Source organism: Neovison vison, chromosome 13 (genome assembly GCF_020171115.1).
Source record: "Neovison vison isolate M4711 chromosome 13, ASM_NN_V1, whole genome shotgun sequence".
In the NCBI taxonomy this organism is placed as follows: domain Eukaryota; kingdom Metazoa; phylum Chordata; class Mammalia; order Carnivora; family Mustelidae; genus Neogale; species Neogale vison.
In genome coordinates this window covers 105,871,742-105,892,674 of record NC_058103.1, presented here as the reverse complement: position 1 = coordinate 105,892,674, position 20,933 = coordinate 105,871,742, and the positions used below count along the sequence as shown (strand labels likewise).

At 36.7% G+C, this 20,933-nt stretch overlaps 1 protein-coding gene across 8 annotated transcripts in view; it reads left to right on the top strand.

The window, feature by feature from the left end:
- CSNK1G1 (casein kinase 1 gamma 1) overlaps nucleotides 1–20,933 on the top strand; it is a 198,099-nt gene that overhangs the window by 100,123 nt on the left and 77,043 nt on the right. For all 8 annotated transcript variants that reach the window (XM_044231309.1, XM_044231307.1, XM_044231308.1 and 5 more), the window contains exons 3-4: nucleotides 11,219–11,259; nucleotides 16,943–17,012. In XM_044231309.1, coding sequence (XP_044087244.1) covers nucleotides 11,219–11,259; nucleotides 16,943–17,012 — 111 coding nt within the window. The remainder of the gene's footprint in view (nucleotides 1–11,218; nucleotides 11,260–16,942; nucleotides 17,013–20,933) is intronic.

The window sequence follows — 20,933 nt, the reverse complement described above, 5'->3', positions numbered from 1 at the left end:
CAAAATGTGTATAGAACTTACACTCTTGAGAGCTATAAAATGTCGAAAAAAATTAAAGAAGCCCTAAATACATGGAAAGACATTCATATTCAGGGAGCAAACTTAATATTGTTAAGATAGTAGTACTCCCCAAGTTGATCTCCAGTTCAACTCAATCCCTGTCTGATTTCTAGCTGGCTTCTTTGTAGAAATTGACAGGCTGATCGTGAAATTGATAAGGAGTTGCAAGGTATGCCTAAGAGCCAAATCAGTTTTGAAAAGCAAGAACAGAGTTGAATGACTCACACTTTTTTTATTTTGAAACTTCCTACAAAGCAACAGTGATCTAACAGCAGTGGTACTTGCATTAGAACAGACATAGTAGAGCAGTGGGAACAGAATTGAGAATCAGATATGAGTCTGTGGTCCATTGCTTTTCGACCAGTGGGCAAAGTATAATTTTTTCAACAGATAGAGCTAAGACAGCTGGATAGTTGAACCTGTACCTCATACCATATACAAATATTAACCCAAAATGGGTCAGCTAAATGTAAGAATCCAAACTATATAAAACCCTTAGAAATATAAGGCAAAATCTTTGTGCCCTCAGATTTGATGGTGGATTCTTAGATAAGATAATATAATCTTAGATAAGTCAATTCTTAGATAATAGACTGTTTTTACCAGATGATTAAGTTCAAATCATTGACAATTCATGGTTTTAGGTTTTCTAGAGTCAGTTGCTTTACCTTGAACTCTGTTCGTAGTTGTATTTTTTTCACTCAATCATTTCGCTTTTCAAAGGACCACCTAGACTTTTTTTTTCTTCCTGAATGCCTGAATTGTCTGACTATTGCTATAATATCATTGTCCCTGGGTCTCCATTTGGTCTTTTAATTTTCCACGATTGTATTGTAGAGGTTTTCCAATAGCAAGTAATCCGCCTGTTTTGAAGGACTACTTCAAACCTATTAGGGATTCATAATGAAATATTTATTAATAAAATAGAGTACCATGGATTTGCTTCAAAATAATTTACTTACTGAAATTGAGTAAGGTTACATGGGATAATCATTATATAACTTTAAAATTTTACATAATAAAATAAATAAAAGTACTTAAGTATTTTTTACTGCAGAGTATCATGCCTTTTAGAAAAGTGATTCATTCCAGTTTTTTTTTTTCTTACCACGGTGATATGGACAGTTTTACACATTTGCTTAATTAATAAAGCCTAGGCCTCTGTAAGTAGTCACAGGCTTACCTTCTTGAAATGGGGTATATGGGTCTTTCTTTGACCCCATTTATAAAAGGTACTGCCCCACCTCTTTTATCTTAACTCTACTGAGCCTCATTCCGATTTTGAGCTGCTAGAAAGCCCTCATTTTTCTGACTAACAGATTGATCATAAAATTGTATTTAATAGTTTAGGAAAGGGACGCCTGGGTGGCTCAGTTGGTTAAGCAGTTGCCTTCGGCTCAGGTCATGATCCCAGCATCCTGGGATCAAGTCCCACATCGGGCTCCTTGCTCGGCGGGGAGCCTGCTTCTCCCTCTGCCTCTGCCTGCCATTCTGTCTGCCTGTGCTTGCTCTCTCTGATCTCTCTCTCTGATAAATAAATAAAATCTTTAAAAAAAAATAGTTTAGGGGGGCACCTGGGTGGCTCAGTGGGTTAAGCCGCTGCCTTCGGCTCAGGTCATGATCTCAGGGTCCTGGGATCGAGGCCCACATCGGGCTCTCTGCTCAGCAGGGAGCCTGCTTCCTCCTCTCTCTCTCTGCCTGCCTCTCATCTCTCTCTGTCGAATAAATAAATAAAATCTTAAAAAAAAAATAGTTTAGGAAAGTCAGTGAAGCAAAGCCTATCACTGACTCAACTTGAGATCATTGAAACTGCTTTTCAGAAGGCTTTTATTTGAAAATTTTTCATTTATATATGTATTCTAGTTAAATTCCAGTTAACATAACAGTGTGATATTAGTTATAGGTGTACAATACAGTGATTAATACTTCCATACACGACCTGCTGCTCATCACAGCAACCGAACTCCTTAATCCCCATCACGTATTTCACCCATCCCACCACCCACCTCTACTGATAACCATCAGTTCTCTATAGTTAAGAGTCTGTTTCTTGGTCCCCCCAACCTTTTCTCTTCGCTTGTTTGTTTTGTTTCTTAAGTTCTACATATGAGTGAGACCATATAGTATTTGTCTTTCTCTGATTGACATGTCGCTTAGCATAGGAATACCGTTGTTTCATCCATGTTATTGCAAATGGCAAGAGTTCATTCTTTTTTATGGCCGAGTAATATTCCATTATATGTGTATGTATATACCACATCTTTTTAAAAATTTTATTTTCTTTATTTGATAGAGTGTGAGAATACAAGCAGGGGGAGCATCAGAGGGAGAGAAAGAAGCAGGCTCTCTGCTGAGCAGGGGCCCCTTTGCAGGGCTCAATCCTAGGACCCTGGGGTCACCACCCAAACCAAAAGCAGACACTTAACCGACTGAGCTTCTAGGCCCCCCGTACCACATCTTTATGCATTCATCAATGGACATTTGGGCTGTTTACATAATTTGACTATTGTAGATAATGCTGTATAAACTTCGGGGTACATGTATCTTTTTGAATTAGTATTTTTGTATTCTTTGGATAAGTAGCTAGTGGTGTGATTGCTGGATCATAGGGTGGTTTTACTTTTAACTTTTTGAGGTACCTCCTGATGTTCTCCAGGAGAGCTGTAGCAGCTTGCATTCCCATCAACAGTATAAGAGGGTTCTCCTTCACATCCTCGTCAACATCTGTTGTTTCCTGTGCTGTTGATTTTTGCCATTCTGACAGGGGTGAGGTGGTATCTCATTGTAGTTTTGATTTGTGTTTCTCTGATTATGAGTGATGTGGAGCATCTTTTCATGTGTCTGTTGGCCATTTGGGTGTCTTTGGAGAAATGTCTGTTCATTTCTTCTGCCCATTTTTTAATTGTATTATTCATTTTTTTGGGTGTTGAGATTGATAAGTTCTTTATAGATTTTGGATACTACCCCTTTATCAGAGACGTCATTTGCAAATATCTTCTCCCATTCTGTAGGCTGCATTTTGGTTTTGTTGTTTCCTTCACTGTGCAGAAGCGTTTTACTTTGGTGAAGCCCTAATTTTATAGTTGCATTTGTTTCTCTTGCCTCTAGAGACTTATCTAGAAAGAAGTTACTATGGCTCATGTCACAGAGGTTACTGCCTGTATTCTTTTCTGAGATTTTTATGGTTTCAAGTCTCACATTTAGGTCTTTAATCCATTTTAAATTGATTTTTGTGTATGGTGTAAGAAAGTGGTCCAGTTTCATTCTTTTGCACGTTGCTACTGAATTTCCCTCCACCATTTGTTGAAGAGACTGTGTTTTTCCCATTAGATATTCTTTCCAGCTTTGTCAAAGGTTAATTGATGACATAGTTGTGGTTTCATTTCTGGGTTCTCTATTCTGTTTCTTTGATCCGTGTATCTGTTTTTGTGCCAGTACCATACTGTTTTGATTACTACAGCTTCATAATTTAATTTGAAGTCTAGAGTTGTGATGCCTCCAGCTTTACTTTTCTTTTTCTTTTTTTGCTTTGGCTATTCGAGGTCTTTTGTGGTTCCATATAAATTTTAGGATTATTTGTTCTAGCTCTGTGAAAAATGCTGATGGTATTTTGATAAGGATTGCATTAAAGGTGCAGATTGCTTTGTGTAGTATAGACATTTTGACAATATTTGTTCTTCCAATCCATGAGCATGGAATGTTTTTCCATTTCTTTGTGTTGTCTTCAGTTTCTTTCATCTGTGTCTTACGGTTTTCAGAGTTCAGGTCTTTTACATCTTTGGTTAGGTTTATTCCTAAGTATCTTGTTGTTTTGGTTGAATTCATGACCTTGAGATCAAGACTTGCACACTCTGCCACTTGAGTGAGCCAGGTATCGCTGGAAGGCTTTTATTGATGGCTTTTATTTTTTTTACTATGACCCACACTAAATAAATTATATTGTGATCCAGTGCATACACAATTTAATATGTATGTATATCTGCAACAAACATTTCATGAAATCATATCCTTGCTAAGTGTGGTATACTGTATTTTTTTATTTTACACTGTTTTTCTTCAAAGAACATGTTGGTCAGGACCCCATGTATTTATTTATGTCACACTCCACTAATGGATCATGTCCTGCAGTTAAGAAGACATTTTAATATTGTTTAAAATAGACATCTTTAAAATAAAATAAATAAAATAGACATGTTTTTGCATATTACTAGTAAACATGCTCTATGCTGTCAAAAGTGTCAAGCAAGATGTAGTAAGTTTTTTAATAATATACTACTGATACCAACAAGTAAGTCCTTCAGAAAATTTAGCACAAAGAGAAATTTTATTTTTGCTGTTAACTGCTAACCATTTGGGAAATAATTCTGCACATTATACTAATATACTAGTAGAATTAAGTTAATAAAAATGAAAATGACATGTGGCTTTTTTCTTTAAAGTTGTAGTGCCGTTTTTTTATCTTCTTACCCCTAATCATACTGCCTGCTTAAAAAAATATTCTCTGGGTGCTGAAGGTATTAGGCCAGTCTGTCCTCTTTATCCTAAATAGACACGGTAACCAATCTGAGTTACATAAAAGTGGTTTCTTGTTTTAACACAAAAGTACCCCAAGTTCATTTGGCTGGATTTTTATTTTATTTTATTTTATTTTACAAGTTCTAGGTAGTAATTTATAAATGTACTACTTTCACTTTAGGGCAAGAAAATGTGACAGCTGGAGATCTAACTAAACTGGGAACCTGAGGCTGTATGTTCCTTTATCAGTGTGACTCTGAGAACTGAGACCTGCTGGTTCTTTGAAATAATGCTGTGTCTGATGAAGCTTACGGTAAATGTTGTCTCTGTAGGTGACTTACTGCAATAGGAAGTCTTCATGCAGTGGGTTTTATGGGCAGCATCATATCGAGGACTGCTGCTTCAAAAGGGCTAAGTTTAGATGTAAAGCTCCAGAAGCTGCTATGTAATGCAGTTTCATTTCCATTAACAATAAAAGAACTCAGAACCAGGAAGTGAGCGTGGGAAGCATTGTGGATTTTGTGCAACAGATTCTAAAAGCTTTGAGTGCTTGGGATTGTGCCATCTCATCGATGGTACTTTGCTGTCCATTAAACTGCCTGCCTTTCTCACAGTTATTGATAATGTTTTAAATATATATACTTAATAAATACATTTCAGCCGCAGCAGCCATTCATTTAAATGGGCAGGATTTTAACCCTCTATTTTTGTAAGTCTTCCAGAAAAACCATTTTTGAGTATGTATATCACTGAGGAGGATAGTGGCTGAGTGGTTGTCTAGCTTTCCACATGGCTGCATTTTGTGTTGGCCTGTTCAGTCTTAATGATGCCCTCTGGCAGAGGAATTCATTTGACTGATGCATAGCTCAAGAGAATTATCCATTCACCTCCATTACCTCTTAGGAATAAGGATAATTGCTTTGTAAGAGGGTGACATGTGTTCAGTTCTTTTGGTGCCCCCAGAGAAGGTTAGCAAACACAAGCAATATTTTGTGATGTATCAGCCATCACATTTCGTGTTAACATAGGCTGTCTCATTCATTATGTTTCTGTGATTATATTTTTTATATAGGTATGAAAGTTGAAACTGAGAGATGTTTCGTAATTGTCTTGTTACTTTTAGATTTAGTGGGAACTTGGAAGGAGGCATCATCATGGAAGAGTGGAAGGGTGCTTCCTTTCTTGGTTCTCTTTCTGTTCTCCACTAATGGAGATATCATTTTTGACCCTTCTCTTTTCCTTATCCCCCACTTTTACATATAATCCAAAGATTATTAGTTTTTTTCTTTGAAATGCCTTAATTATAAATCGTATTTTTAAGTCGTTTTCTGCCAGGAGATATTGGCTCATACCCTGCAATAAAATAAAAATTAGGTTTATCCAGCACCTAGCAGCTTGTAAAGAAGTTTCACATATTCTAACTCATGTAATGCTCATAATCATACTAGGCATGGTAGATGTTATTTTTTAAGTGTTCTGTTATCAAAGCTTCCCCTTCATCATCTCTCTAAGTATTCTTCTCTCTTTTACTTTATACTTTGGGGCCAGATTAATAATTAGTATTTCACCATTATGCTTTTTCTCTTAGCACAAGATCTTTGTTGGTTTCATAGCAAGCTGAATAAGGAAGTCAAAACTCCTGTATTTGCATTTAGGATTATCCATATCTGATTGTAAACTAGACTTCTTTTTTTTATTATCCTAGAACTTTCTCAGACGAACCTTCTCTGTGTTAAGTTAATTTGGTTCACTGCAGCTAGCATCTGTTACCTATTATATATCAAATACTGTGTTTGTTACTAGGAATAAGAAGTTGAACTGAACATTCTTTTTGACCTTTTGAGTCATAAAACCACAAGGAACAGAAAAAAATGTGGGAGAGATGAGGAAAACAGGTGAGAAAGGTTAACAAGGGGTATCTGGGTGGCTCAGTGGGTTAAAGCCTCTGCCTTCGGCTCAGATCATGATCCCAGGGTCCTGGGATCGAGCCCCGCATCGGGCTCTCTGCTCAGCAGGGAGCCTCCTTCCTCCTCTCTTTCCGCCTGCCTCTCTGCCTACTTGTGATCTCTATCTGTCAAATAAATAAATAAATAAATCTTAAAAAAAGAAAAGAAATGTTAACAAAATTTTGGAAGCTGGAAAGCAGGTAGTCAAGTGGTAACTGATTTAGCAGTCCAGAGAAAGCCAATGATTGAAAGGTTAGGCCAGTTTGTAATATAAAATACACCAGTTAAGCTCAAGAATTGGAGACACTAGGAACTCGAGCAAGGATGCTAGAGTAAAAAAAGAACTTAGTGGCAAGTCTATAGAGGTTGGATGGCTAAATCACCTCTTTCCCTGGCAAAACATGGCTCATAAGAGATGTAAGTGATATACATTGTGAAAGCTGGGCCACCCAGATGAACATAGGGAAAATGAGAAACAGTTTCCCCACTGATTGGTGAGACCCCTGTGCCTCTGGAAGAAGCACATCCATAAATGCTTGGGATTTCCTTAAACTCTTCAGTTTTTTTTCTTCAAATGAAATCTGTGCAATTTCTCTAATAACTTTTTAACTATACAAAAGATTTTCCCCAAATCTTCAAAGAAAAGTGAAGATCTAGGAAAATTTTGTTTTATTGTATATCTTATGGCCTGACACCTCTCCATATACACATGGTTGTATATACCTTAGAGTAAGAAGCTGGCATTCAGGGTTATTCACCTGTCCCTATTGGATCTTTCTGGCTTTACTTCTCACCATTTCTGTCCATATACTTGTGCTTCATTCATATTGGCTTACCCAGAGTATATCGGATTCTGCACAATTTCTCTCATGTTTCCACCTCACTATTCACTATTCATCTCACTATTACTAATACTAATAAAATTAGTATTTTATTATATACCCTTTATTGTCTCCTCTGTGAGCCTTCCCTCAAATGCCTCTTGTGATGGAATGCTTTACCCTCCCTCATCCAATCTCCTATATTGACTTGTTCATATTTTTCTTATAACTTGTCACATTATGTGATTAATTTAATAATAGAGCCACCTGTGTAAGGCCCTGTATGAGGACCTAGAATACAGTCTCTGCAGGGTGAAAACTGAGTGTTAGATGTCTGATATCTGCATAGGCTGGGTATTAAATGTACAAATGCTTTCCCCTACCTTTGGTCTCTTATTTTTCTTTCCTTCTTTTTTTTTTTAAAAAAAAGATTTTATTTATCTTTCCTTCTTTTTTTAAAAAAATTTTTTATTTGGGTGTCTGGGTTGCTCAGTCATTATGTGTCTGCCTTTGGCTCAGGTCATGATCCCAGGGTCTGGGATCGAGTCTTGCATCGGGCTCCTTGCTCCAAGGGGAGCTTGCTTCTCCCTCTTCCACTCCCCCTGCTTGTGTTCCCTCTCTTGCTCTCTCCCTCTGTCAAATAAATAAATAAACTCTTTAAAAAAAAAAAAGATGTATTTTAGATCGAGTGAGCAAGCAATGAGGGAGAGGGGCAGAAGGAGCAGGAGAGAGAATCTTAAGCAGACTCTGCACTGAGCATGGAGCCCGATGCAGGGCTTGATCTCACAACACTGATACTGCCACCTGAACTGAAACCAAGAGGTGGAGGCTTAACCAGCTGCATTGCCCATGCACCTGTGGTCTCTTATTTTCTAGTTCATCGTTTATGCTTCCTCACAAATGGTTATTCATAATCACAGATCTGGTCATGTCACTACCCTACAAAAATTTTTTGTTTTAAACTTTAAGATGGCATTGAGGATTTTTCCTGTGTGGCCTGAGCCTTACTTTTCTAGTCTCCTTTGTTACCCTAAGCACTCTTTTCCCTATTCCTGCTCCATCCTGATGCTCATGATGCAACTTATAGTTCATCGACTCCCAGACCACCTTTCATTGTTAGACTACATCTACTTCATCGCTTTTTTGTTTTTTCATAGTTTTTTTTTGCCTTGGGTTGCCTTTTCCCCTTTTTCAGCTATTAAAATCCAACTCATTTTTTAAGACTTTAGCCAGGGGGTGCGGATGGGGGAAGTAGATGGGGACAAGAAAGAAAAGAATGTCTTCCCCAAGAAATCCTAAACTGCCTCCTCTCTTTTCTTGCTCACAGATCAGAATCTATGTCTATTACTCTTACATGTACACCATCACCTTACTTCACTTAAGTGTTGTATCTGTGGAATTGAAGACCTGTTAGGTTAAGCATGTACTTCAAAGGTTAATTCTTTGACAGTAATGGCATGTTGTACTTGAAATGTGTAAGGTGTGAATTTTGGTGCCTCTACTCCCCATTGGAATTCTTACTGTTAAAAAAACTGGTTGGGCAGGGGGTGGAAAGGGTGGTGTCCAAATCATAAAGACTCCTAAACATGTTTACAATTTTTTTAAAGATTTTATTCATTTATTTGACAGACAGAGATCACAAGTAGGCAGAAAAACAGGCAGAGAGAGAGGAGGAAACGGGCTCCCTGCTAAGCAGAGAGCCCGATGTGGGACTCAATCCCATGACCCTGGGATCACGACCTGAGCCGAAGGCAGAGGCTTTAACCCACTGAGCCACCCAGGCGCCCCCACGTTTACAAGTTTAAACTTGACCATTTTCTTCTAAGTGATACTAAATTTTTAGGGTCACGCTTGTGCCAAAGTTGGTTTTGGGTCATAATAGCAGTGCTTATACTGTGCCAGGAAGAGCTGTCCTGAAAAATCTTTATGCAGTATTGTATCTGGTGTGGAGAAGTCTGTGGCCAAGTTGGAGTTTTTTTGTTTTTGTTTTTTAAAGATTATTTATATGTTTTGAGAGAAAGAGACCAAGTGCAGGCATGAGCAGGGGGAGGAGTAGGGAGAGAGGGAGAAGCAGACTCCCTGCTGAGCAGAGAGCCCAACACGGGCTCAGTCCCAGGACTCTGGGATCATGACCTGAGCCGAAGGCAGAGGCTTAACCCACTGAGCCACCCAGGTGCTACCCCTGGTTTTGGAGAAAATAAAATTTAATTGTGTATATGTAGAGAATCCACACAGATATGAGATGCCTGCCCAAGTTGGGGTTTTAATCTACCTCTATTGGCTGCTTCTACTTCAACTATCTCCACCCAGTTATTAGTATCCTTTTCACAGTTGCATCAGATACATTTTTAAAAATGTTTTTGGTGAGAGGATTAATCAGAAACACAAATTAACTTTTAGAAGCTTAATGCAATTAATATATAGAGGAAAAATACCTGTTTTCTACTTTCGCTTCTAAAAAAAGAAGTTGTTCATCTTAAAATGGTTTCTTAGGTATTTCTCTGACAATCTCTGAGTCCTCTTTATTATGTTATTTGCAGACAAAAGTTACTCCTAAATTAATGTGCTCTTTGACACATAAAGGTGCTTGGCAACCTGACAGCAGTATTAAAAACATAATGGTATGATTTGCAAAGGGCCATCTGTTGTCTAAATCCTGGTTAAAATAGGAACTTATATTGCAAGCAGCTTTTTCTTCATTATAAAAACAAAAAAATCAAAATACTAAGAAACAGTCATTTTAATACATCTTTCTATATCCTTCTATATCCTTTTCCATGCATTTATATTCAACTGTGTACATATATGTCCGTGTATATGTATAAATATAACATTTACTTCCATGTATTATTTAAATAGTAGTTACACTATATGTGCCAGTAACTTTTCATTAGTCAAGGTTTTGGGTGTCTTTGAGATGTGCAGAACATGGTCTTAAGCACCATAGGACATTGAGAGAATCATCAGATAAAATTGCTACCCTCAAGATATTTATAATCTAGCTGATTAAGATAGGACAGATCTATAAGAAGAAATGTGAAGTCCAATGCCATAACTAAACACTCAGGAGGAATTAAAATTAGCCTTCAAGAATCAGTAGAGATGGGTAGGTGAGGGTGGCTAAGTACCCAGTATGGAACACAGGCTTACCAAGTGGTTAATTGCTGCTTTCATCCTCATCCTCCCTCCAGGCACTTTAGACGTCTAGGAGAATATTGGTTCCATTTATACAGGTGGAGAAGTCGAGAGGAAAAGTCGTTAATATTGCAAGAAGAACTTTGAGACGTCTAAGTGTTGTCCAGGTGGAGAGCTGTTTTCTGCTCATAAAGAGCTAGAGTTCTGGTGAAGAATCACAGCAGCTTTGAGAATCATCTGCTGAGATGAGTCTTCCAAAAGGAGGATGGGCAGTGATTGGTTTTATTTCACACTGTCCTTTTGCCAACGTGACACTAAATACCGTGACAAATAATATATAATCCCCATTTGTTAGTGAGTTTTAAAAATTGAGGGGTTTGTGTTTATTGTGTCAAAAGTTAAAATGTGTGTTTTTGACATTCTGGCATTTCTTGGTTTGCTTCATAGTTTACTAGTTGGGAAATAATAAATAACAAAATGTGTATATGAGAGAGAAAAGAAATTTGTTTTCTTTTTTTTAAGTTCTCATGCCTAACTTAAATTTCCAAATCCTCAAGTGGTTTCTAGTCTTGTCTTACTGGGTCCCATTATCTCTGTTTAGCTTTTTGCTTATAAATCATGTTTCATATATGTGAGTAGCACTGGGAATGTGACCTTTCTCATGACCCTGTAAGCTAAGATTTTGCTTTGCATTTCCCAAAATAAATGTCACTAAAACATATACATTCTGTTTTCCCCTAGGTAAAAATCTCTACACCAATGAATATGTAGCTATCAAACTGGTGAGTAAAATTTGTATTTGTGGTAATTATGTTTTGGTGCTCTCACCCTCACATATTTTTTTACAGGGAATAGTTCTAAGTATTCACAAAAATATTAATTTTTTCTCCTTTGCATTTGTTCCCACATAGTCACTTTCCTTCAACCATATATAGTATTACAGTGATGAATCACTATATACGGTGTAATGCTGTGTAGTTAGATGTTGCTAACTATAGTTTCAGCAGCAATGAATCAAAAAATAGTTATTAAAAAATAGCTGGAAGAAAGACACTGGAAGATTTGTAATTTCTGTGAATTTTGTAACTTTCACAGTGCTATTTTAAAAGATAAAACCACTGGAAATTTTCATTTCCTTTTGCTTGACAGTGACTAATTCATTTTTAAAATGTAAGGTACTTATTAATATACTTAGTAGTAGAGAACCAAATCTGATCATCAAATCATAGCCTTAAAAACTGTCAAATGTGAAAATCTTGTATTCATATTTGAAACAAAAAGTTGACTTGGTTTTGTCAATACTAATCTTATAAATAATTAAAGTGGTCATTAAAGATAACATCCTGTTTTAAAAAATATGTTATTTTTGAGGAAGGGTAATTTTAGAAGAAAACTCTTTATCTTATATTTAAGGTCAAACAAAATCATTTTTAGTCATATGCGATGTCAGATGACTAGTTTCTATGATACTGTGTAAATGTTTGTCTTCCTAGTAAGTTTCCCAGGATTTACAGGCAGTTTGGGGCTTTATTAGTTGGAAGACAGAGGAGTTAATGATTGAAGGAAGTATGGTGTGATAATTGTGATAATGCTGTTCTTTTCTAACAAATTGCACTTAACCACATCCACACCTGCTCTGTGTGTCGATTGAGCTTCTCAGTTTATAGAAAAGTCAGAGTTGTCTTTTGAAGACAATTATCAGACAGTTACCAGATCGGTTTCTCTACAAAGACATGGACAGGAAGCAGGGCTTAGAGCAGGTAGCTGCTAGGGAACCAAGTGTTTTCTTATGTTTGTTGACTTGGAACTCTTGTTGGAGAAAGGGGAGCAGGAAGACAGGTAATACATGTAACAATGCAGGCCAAATATTTTCTCAGATTGAATATCAAAGGAGTAACCGTATTTTTTATTTATAGGAATTTGGTTCTGTAAAAGTGTTCCCTAGTTCATCTGTTCTTTTGTTTTTGTTTTTAATTTTTCTGTTTTGCTGCTTCAGTACATTGGACTAGTAACAGGAGGAAGCAGCTCCTGAAACACTTTAAAATACTGTCTCAATGCTATATATCTTTCTTATTTTCCCTTTATTTATCAAGACATCTCTAGAGGCTTTTTGTTAGGGACAGTCTTTTCTATCTAGATTTCTTCATCCAAGTTCATACTAGTTAACCTCATTAGATAAGCTTATTACATATTGTTCTCATGATGGATTACTGCATTTCACTTGTAGTTTATTAAACTTGATTCTACTTTGTATGGGCAAGAGTGAAAGCTAAAAATAGACTTCATATCATCTAGTATGGTGTGTCTCAGGAGCTCATTTCTCTTTCAAATAAATCTTAAATAAAGGCTTTTTATAGGATAACAATCTTGCCTATGGGCCTTCTCTCTTGCTGTTGGGCTGTGTTCTCCATGGGCGATATGAGGGCAGTAATTGAGCTCTTTTCATTGTAACAGCAGAATTTGCCTTAAGCATTATAGTCCTACAAGGTAGCCGTCTGCTGTTGGTTTAGGATTTCAGGCAGACATGTGTGTTCCAGAATAACTGTGATTCTGGCAAATAGCCAGCCCTCTGTGGAAATGTAATCAGCATCTGGCACAGAAATATAAGGAAGCCCTGCTGGTACTGTTTTTTTTCTACTTTGTTTGGATCTTCACTGTGGGCTTTTGTTTCTTAGATTTCTAGGAACCTTTTTTAAAAATCATATACAACATAAAATAGTATAATGAGCCCTTCTTTTACCCCATCACCGAGATTTCTTGGGTTCTTTTTAACAGAAGTTTTCTAACAGCTGTTAAAAAAGAAAAAAATTTCTCTCCATGCTCCTAATCTTGCCACCTTCCACAAGACGTAGACTGAGTGTTTATGATGTACTTTGTTTATAGTGCTTCCAGAAGAGCACTTTGAAGCTCTAATTGTCTGAGCAGGCTTCAGCTGTTTGCTAAAGGGTTTGGCCAAAGGGTATAAGTCCTTTCATCTGTGATAAAGAGCTCCTCATGTCTGAATATATGTGACATCTATGTCCACTTTCAGCCTTGCAACTCTAAAGAACTTTTGTGTTTTTTTAATCTGTTAGCTTAGTTACCCCCCATCAGATTGAGTATTTCCGATCAAGATATCCACAGTGAAGTTTTAGAGTATTGTGTTTGAAGAAGGCTTTTTCATTCATTGCTCCTTGTGGTTTGTCAGAATCCCAGAGACTTTCTCCAGGAAAAAACCTCCACAAAGATCAATCTCTGGTTCCATATTAATTTGTTGTCCTGTTTCTATTTGGATCCTTGTGAATTATTAGGGATTTTTCTGAAGGACAAATTTCATAACTGGCTGCTTTACTGGTGCTACAGTAGAAGATCTAAAGCCAAATGGAGACTCTCAACAGTGATCCTTCTCTGTTTGAAGACATAAATGAATAAAGAGGTGACTTTACAGTGTAATTAGTCTTATGTACTTTTTCTTTTGACTACAAGAATCTTGAGAAGCTTGAAGTTCAACTCTGATGATTGCTGATTTTATAATCAAAGAAGGATATGAGTTCTTTCATGGAGCTCATTAGGGATACGAACTATTTCAGCCTTCCCAGAAGCAAAGGGATAGACTAGATAACTTCAAGGAAATTTCTGAGTTCTGTGACTTATGGATTCTATATCTTAAGAAAAATGTAGAAAACAAGTGGGTTCAGGAAAAGCCTTCAAAGATGATCAAAGAACTGAAAAATAGGACCAGTGAGGAAAGGGATTGAAATTACTTTGCCCGAATAAAGAAAGTCTAAGAAATGATTGAGTAGTTTCGTTATTTGAAGATAGTTGTTATAGTATTCACTGGTTATTGAGGAGCTATTTCATTTTTGTCGGGGACAGAAAAGAAGTTTCAGTTGTAGAGATTTAAGCTATATATAAAGACCTTTGAAATCATGAAATGTTTTTAACATCAGGATGAATTATCCAGAGAAACTATGGGATCTCCTTCTTTTGAGCCAGTCTTAAAAAAAGGACAAGTAACCATTCACTGGAGAAAGGACAGTTTTTTGCACAAATATTGTTAGGAAAACCCGATATCCACATGCATTGAAGCTGAACCCTTACCTTACATCAGACATAAAAAAGTAACTCAAAATGGATCAAAGATCTAAATATAAGAGCCAAAACTATAAATCTCTTAGAAGAAAATTTAGGGGAAAAGCTTCATGACATTGGATTTGGCGGTGATTTTTTAGATGACACAAAAAGCACAAGGAAGGAAGGAGATTGATTGGACTTTGTAAAAATTAACTTTTTTGTATTAAAGGACTCTGAATACAGTGAGAAGGCAACCCATGGAATAGGAGAGAAAATTTAAAAATCATGTATCTGTTGGAATTGTATCTAGAATTTTCCATTTTAACCCATTTTTAAGTGTGTTGCTCTGTGGCATTAAGTACATTCACACTGGTGTGCAACCATTGCCACCATCCTTCCCTAGAACTTTTTCATCTTCCTCAGCTGAAATTCTGTATTAAACACTGACTGTCCATCTCCTCCCTCATAGCTCCTGGCAACCACCATTTAACTTTCTGTCTTTATAAATTTGACTACTCTAGGTACCTCTTATTAGTGAATCATGTAGTATTTGACCTTTTGTGTCTGGCTTTGTTTGCTTAGCATAATGTCTTCAGGGTTCATCCATGTTGTAGTATGTATCCAGATGTCTTTCATTTTCATGGCTGAATAATATTGTATGGGTACACGTACATGTGCTTGCGTGTAACAAAATGTAATCACATTTTGTTTCTTCGAGTGTTGCTAGATACTTGGGTCACTTCCACCTTTTGATTATTGTAAATAATGTTGCTATGAACATTGGCATATAAATATCAGTTTGAGTCCCTGCTTTCAGTTTTTTCAGGTATGTATGCAAATGTAGAATTGCTGGATCATATGGTAATTCTTTGTTTAATATTTGGAGGAACTTCCATATTGTTTTCCATAATAGCTGTACCATTTCACATCCCCACCAGCAATGCACAGGGGTCCAGTTTCTCTACATCCTCATGAACACTTATTTTCTATGGTTTTGATAATAGCTATCCTAATGAGTATGTAGATCTTTCCAGGGTAATGTTTGATTTTCTTGTTAACTAGTTGCCCAGTGTACTGTCAGTTCAGAACAGTTAACCAGCTAGTTCTTGTAGTTCAATGTAGAGCAAAATGGTAGTTCGGCTGTTTTATCCCCAGGGTCTTAAAAACACTATTTTTGCAAACTTGAACATCATATTGATTAAGGGTACATATTTTATTTTACTTTTTTTAAGATACATATTTTAATTACATTTACAATCTTTAATTTTCTTGAGTGTAAAAATACATGTGCATATAATGTTCCTCCAGGATTATTCATAATAATGAAAACTGAAACCAGTCAGAACATCCAAAAGTTTTCATATATGTGTACACACACAACACACACATACAGGGAAATACTACAGCCATTAAAATTTATATAAAGCTTTACTCAGTTGGTAGGGCATATGACTCTTGATCTCAAGGTCATGAGTTCAGGCCCTACCTTGGGCATGGAGCCTATATTAAAAAAAAAAAAAAAAATATATATATATATATATATATATATGAAGCTATATACTGCCATAGGAAGATGTCATCATTATGCTGTTGAATTTAAAGACACAGAAGAAAAATATAGTATCTCATTCATTTTAAATATATTTTCAAGTCTGTATTGTATCTAAATATACGTGTAAATATTTAGAAGGACATTCACCAAAATGTTAATAGTGCTTTTCTTTAAAATGATAGGATCCCAGATTACTTTTAGTCTCTTCCTAATTTTTGTGTATTTGAAGTTTTTTTCTGAGCATGTATTATTTTTCTAAAAAATAATACTGTTTATCACCCAAAATTCATAATAAAACGGGTAGGGAATACATGCTGCTCTTTAATTAAAAGATTTGGCATCTGGTTTCCTAGGAGAATTCATTTCAGGAGAATATTTCATGGTGAGGGAGCTATCCTTGAATGATATCTCACACAGAATATTTGTACTTAAATATCCGTGAAGGAATTGTATATACTTCAGCTTCATCTTCCCCTAGCTGTGCTTTCAAAGAGAAATTGTGGTAAGAAAATGCTATCATATATGAATATCATCTCTAAAATATTAAGTGGTCTTGGGCGCCTGGGTGGCTCAGTGGGTTAAGCCGCTGCCTTCGGCTCAGGTCATGATCTCAGGGTCCTGGGATCGAGTCCCGCATCGGGCTCTCTGCTCAGCAGGGAGCCTGCTTCCTCCTCTCTCTCTGCCTGCCTCTCTGCCTACTTGTGATCTCTCTCTGTCAAATAAATAAATAAAATCTTTAAAATAAATAAATAAATAAATAAAATATTAAGTGGTCTTAGCCCTGGTTTACTTTGAAAACCTAGGAATGGAAAAATTTTATTTGTCTACATCTGATCACAATTTCTCTTCTTGGGTTTCAGGAACCAATAAAATCACGTGCTCCACAGCTTCATTTAGAGTACAGGTTTTATAAACAGCTCGGCAGTGCAGGTAAGTCAAGTCTGTTTTCTCCATGTGCTTAGTTAGCATATAGCTTAGCTGAAAGCCCAGAAGTTTGCAGATTTTCTTGTCCAGTTGACCTTTTTTTACCAGACCGTATATCTCCCCTCTTTGCTGAGTAGGTAAATAAACATAGTTAACTCAAGCTACTTATTCTCTGGCTCCTTGAAGGGACAGGTGATTGGGGATCTGTGCCATGAGCATGCCCACAAATCAGCCTTTGAATGCTTTCACCCACCTGAAATACACATTGTATGAGGTATTGATTTTTGGTAGTTTCCTTCTCTTTTCATTTCTTTATACTAAAAGAAAGGAGGAGGGTTTGGTAACTTGCAAGCAGTATTTTATCATACTGAGATTATATATCTGTTTTAAAGATAACTACTAAATAACTACTAAAATACACATTTGAAATACCATAACACTGTCATTTTATCCATTGTTCTCTTAATTTGGAAGATCTATCTTACGCTATTAATCTGTGACCTTTGAAGATTTTTAAATTAGATTTATAATTTTTAAATATATACCTGTTTTTTACCTAAAAGCTCTAATTTCTGAAATATCTTACTGGCTTCCAGAAAAATATCTTGACTATGTAAATGTTACCAACCCTAAAGAGGTTATGTCTATAGGATACCTCTTGCAAAAGACAAAATTGTTCAGCATTAGTTTCATTGACATTGTCAACATTCCTTTACTGTATGCTTTCTTCAGTCTGACGGTTTTATATGATTCAAACATGTTTTTATTTCAAGTACCACTTTTAGAAGTACTGCTGAAGGAATTTGAATTTCTCTTCCTAGATTATGTAGAATTATTTAAGAACCATACAGTGTTATTCAAGTGGTCTTATATCCTGGCTGTGGCAGTAATCAGCCATAATCATGACCTAGTAGGGCCAAGATGGGTATCTGCCTTTCATTGAACCTGAATGGGCTCTTGATCACAATAGCCTCTCAGCATATGTTTGTTTATTGATTATATCCTTAAATATGGAATGTTCCAGGCATAGGATTTAAGATAAGATTTAAGATTGAACCTGAGTTCACAGAGCATTTGTGTAACTTGAGTCTTGTCTTGCCAGAACTAAACTTCTAAGGTTGACTGTTATGTTGTTCCTGTTTTTGTAAATTTCAGGGTGACAATTATCATAGCTCATTTTTAACTAAATACGTTTATACATGTTTCACAAATCTAAGGCTCAAGTAAAAACATTCTAGATCCAGCCCACCTTAGAAGTTTGAGGGGGCCTGTGGAAGGTGACCAGGCCAGTCTGCAGGATTTCCTCTGTAAGCCCTTCCCAGTAGACCCATCCAACAGGCCAATCTTCCCTTTTCAATATGTAGTGAAAAATTTCATGAACCTGTTATGTAGGAATAGCATCTGTGCTCTTCCTGAATACAGGAGAATATTGCAGATTCTTAAGTTTTGACATTGTTCATGCACTGGAAAGGATTAAATAGAGAGAGGATTGGAGGAAAGGGGACTTCAAAAAAATTGCCTTTCACTTAAGGCAGCAAGCAACATCTGAGACTAGAGGGGTTAGCAAGAGTGCTGTTTGAGTGGTCAGGCCAATTATTGGCCATCATTGGTCTCCCTCCCAATACTTCTGGCAATCGTCTCAAAGTCGCAAAGCCTTCTAGGTCTTACGTGAAGTTCAGTCCTGATTCCTGACTCCTTTCTGCTTTTTGAGATTAACTGCTCTTAAAAGCAGCTGTGGTGAATATCATCTTTTTAATATTCTTGCCTGCAGCTAACAAGGTAGCCAGAAGCTTTTCTAAGATAGGAAGAGCTTCAGAATCTGTTACAATTTCTACCAAGTGTAAGAAATTCTCCTAGGGTTTTCTTAACAAATGATCATCCATCTCTGCTTGATTACTACTAACTGTAGAGTTTACCCCTCTTCTAGATAGTTCAGTATTGGAAAGCCCAGGCCATTAGAAGTGCTTCATATAAGGCCAAAATTTGCCTTTATTTCCATGCAGCACAGTTTAGCTCTCTTGTACCAGCTCAGAGGCATCCTAGCTGGTTTATGCTGCCCCCTTCACCACTCACCCCAAGTCCTCCTCAAGCCAAATGTCTTTAGTTCCTTCAGTCTTTCTGTATATATGTTTTATAGATGCTTCACTATCACTACTGTCTAGCATGAATATATACTCTCTCACTCACTTTCTTTCTTTCCCTCTCTCCTTCCTTCCCTCTCCTAGTTTTGTTATGAATGAGCCTCATAAAATAGCACCACTAACTCTTGAGTATGGAGATAGTGGCATTATTATCTTCTTTGGTCCGGACACAATATTTCTCTTAATTTAGATTAGCTATCTTAACAACTATTTCACTGGTTGACTTTTATGCTTTTACGGTGTTTTACTCTGCTGAAACCTTTACATCTTTTTCGTGTAAGTTGCCATCAACCCAGACTTTCTGCATTTTGTGGTTATGTAATTGATTTTGAGCACCTAAACATCTTAAAGGCCATACTGGGATTTTTTCAATCCTGATTCTGTTCCTGGTGATCCTGTATTGAACGTTCTTTAACTGTGATTACATATTCCACCCCCCAGCCCTGCAGTGAGACCATAAGTTCTGGAGAACAAGGCTTGTATCCTCTGCTTCCTTGTGTATCAAGTTTATCTCAAGGCCCAACATAGTTCATTCATATGATAGGCAGCTAGGAAGTATTTTGGTGAAAGAAAAAAAGTTAGGAAGATTTGATAAGCATGGCTTTTTAGATTTTTGCCAAGTTATTAATAAAAATATTTCTGGGGATGGCTGAAAAAGGAAATTTATTTTGAAAGTAAATCATTTGACAAGAAAGTAGACAAGTTTTCACCATGTCTTATTATAAATGTGAGCATGAATATCCAGTCCTTACAAGCGAACATTTCTCTCCCTATTTTTCTAGAGTGAGTTCCAGCTGCAAATGTGACTCATCAGTAGTTAATATTTAAACAGCCAGAGCTTATATGCCACTCTCTTCAGAACCAAGGTGATGTGGCATTGTAAATAAACAACCTTTCATGTTGCAGACAGTGACCAAAATAATGTAATCGTTTTTACTCACTAGCTTTTGTCTGTCATTATTCATCACAGGCCAGTGATTTGTAAAATATTTGGGTATCACGACAAAGAATACTTTTAAAAGCCCAGTATGACTTAGATTTATTCAAGGAATTAATAAGTGCTTATAAAATGGATGCAGGGTACCTGGGTGGCTAATTTGGTTAAGTGTCCACTCTTGGTTTCAGCTCAGGTCGTGATCCTTGAGGTCCTGGGATCAAGCCCCGTGTTTGGCTCTGTGCTCAGCACGGGGACTGCTTGGGTTTCTCTCTCCTCCTCCCTCTGCTTCTCACCCCACCCTACAAGCGCTCACTCACTCTGTCTCTCAAATAAATAAATCTTTAAAAAAAAGGATGAAGTTTTTTGAGAGGAATGAGTGCTTATGAATTTAAAGAATTCTGACCAGGGTGTGAGACTTTAAATTCCTGAAATAGGAACTTTTGTGTTGGCTTGAGAGTATAACCATTTCTTCCTTAAGTATGCAGGTCTTAATTATTACCTTAGGTTTTTGACCCCCATATTGCCCTGACCGTATGATGTGGAAATTCATATCAGTTCACTATCTATGGGAAGATAGAATGGTAGCACTGGATGATTGTGAACATGGTTTAAGTTGGAACTCTTCCTGATTGTCCATTCTTTTCCTTGTCTTATCTCTGACACCTTCCATTCCATTCCATTCCATTTTGTCTCTTGTGGACAGTCATACTTCATGCTTTGTTTGCTGATTTTAGCTTTGCCATCAAGAAATTTCAAGGCCTGATTATTACTATGACAGTTGATATCTCCAAAATAATCAATGAAGAAGGTAAAGAGGGCATTGAGGGCCCTGAAACTGAGAATGATGAT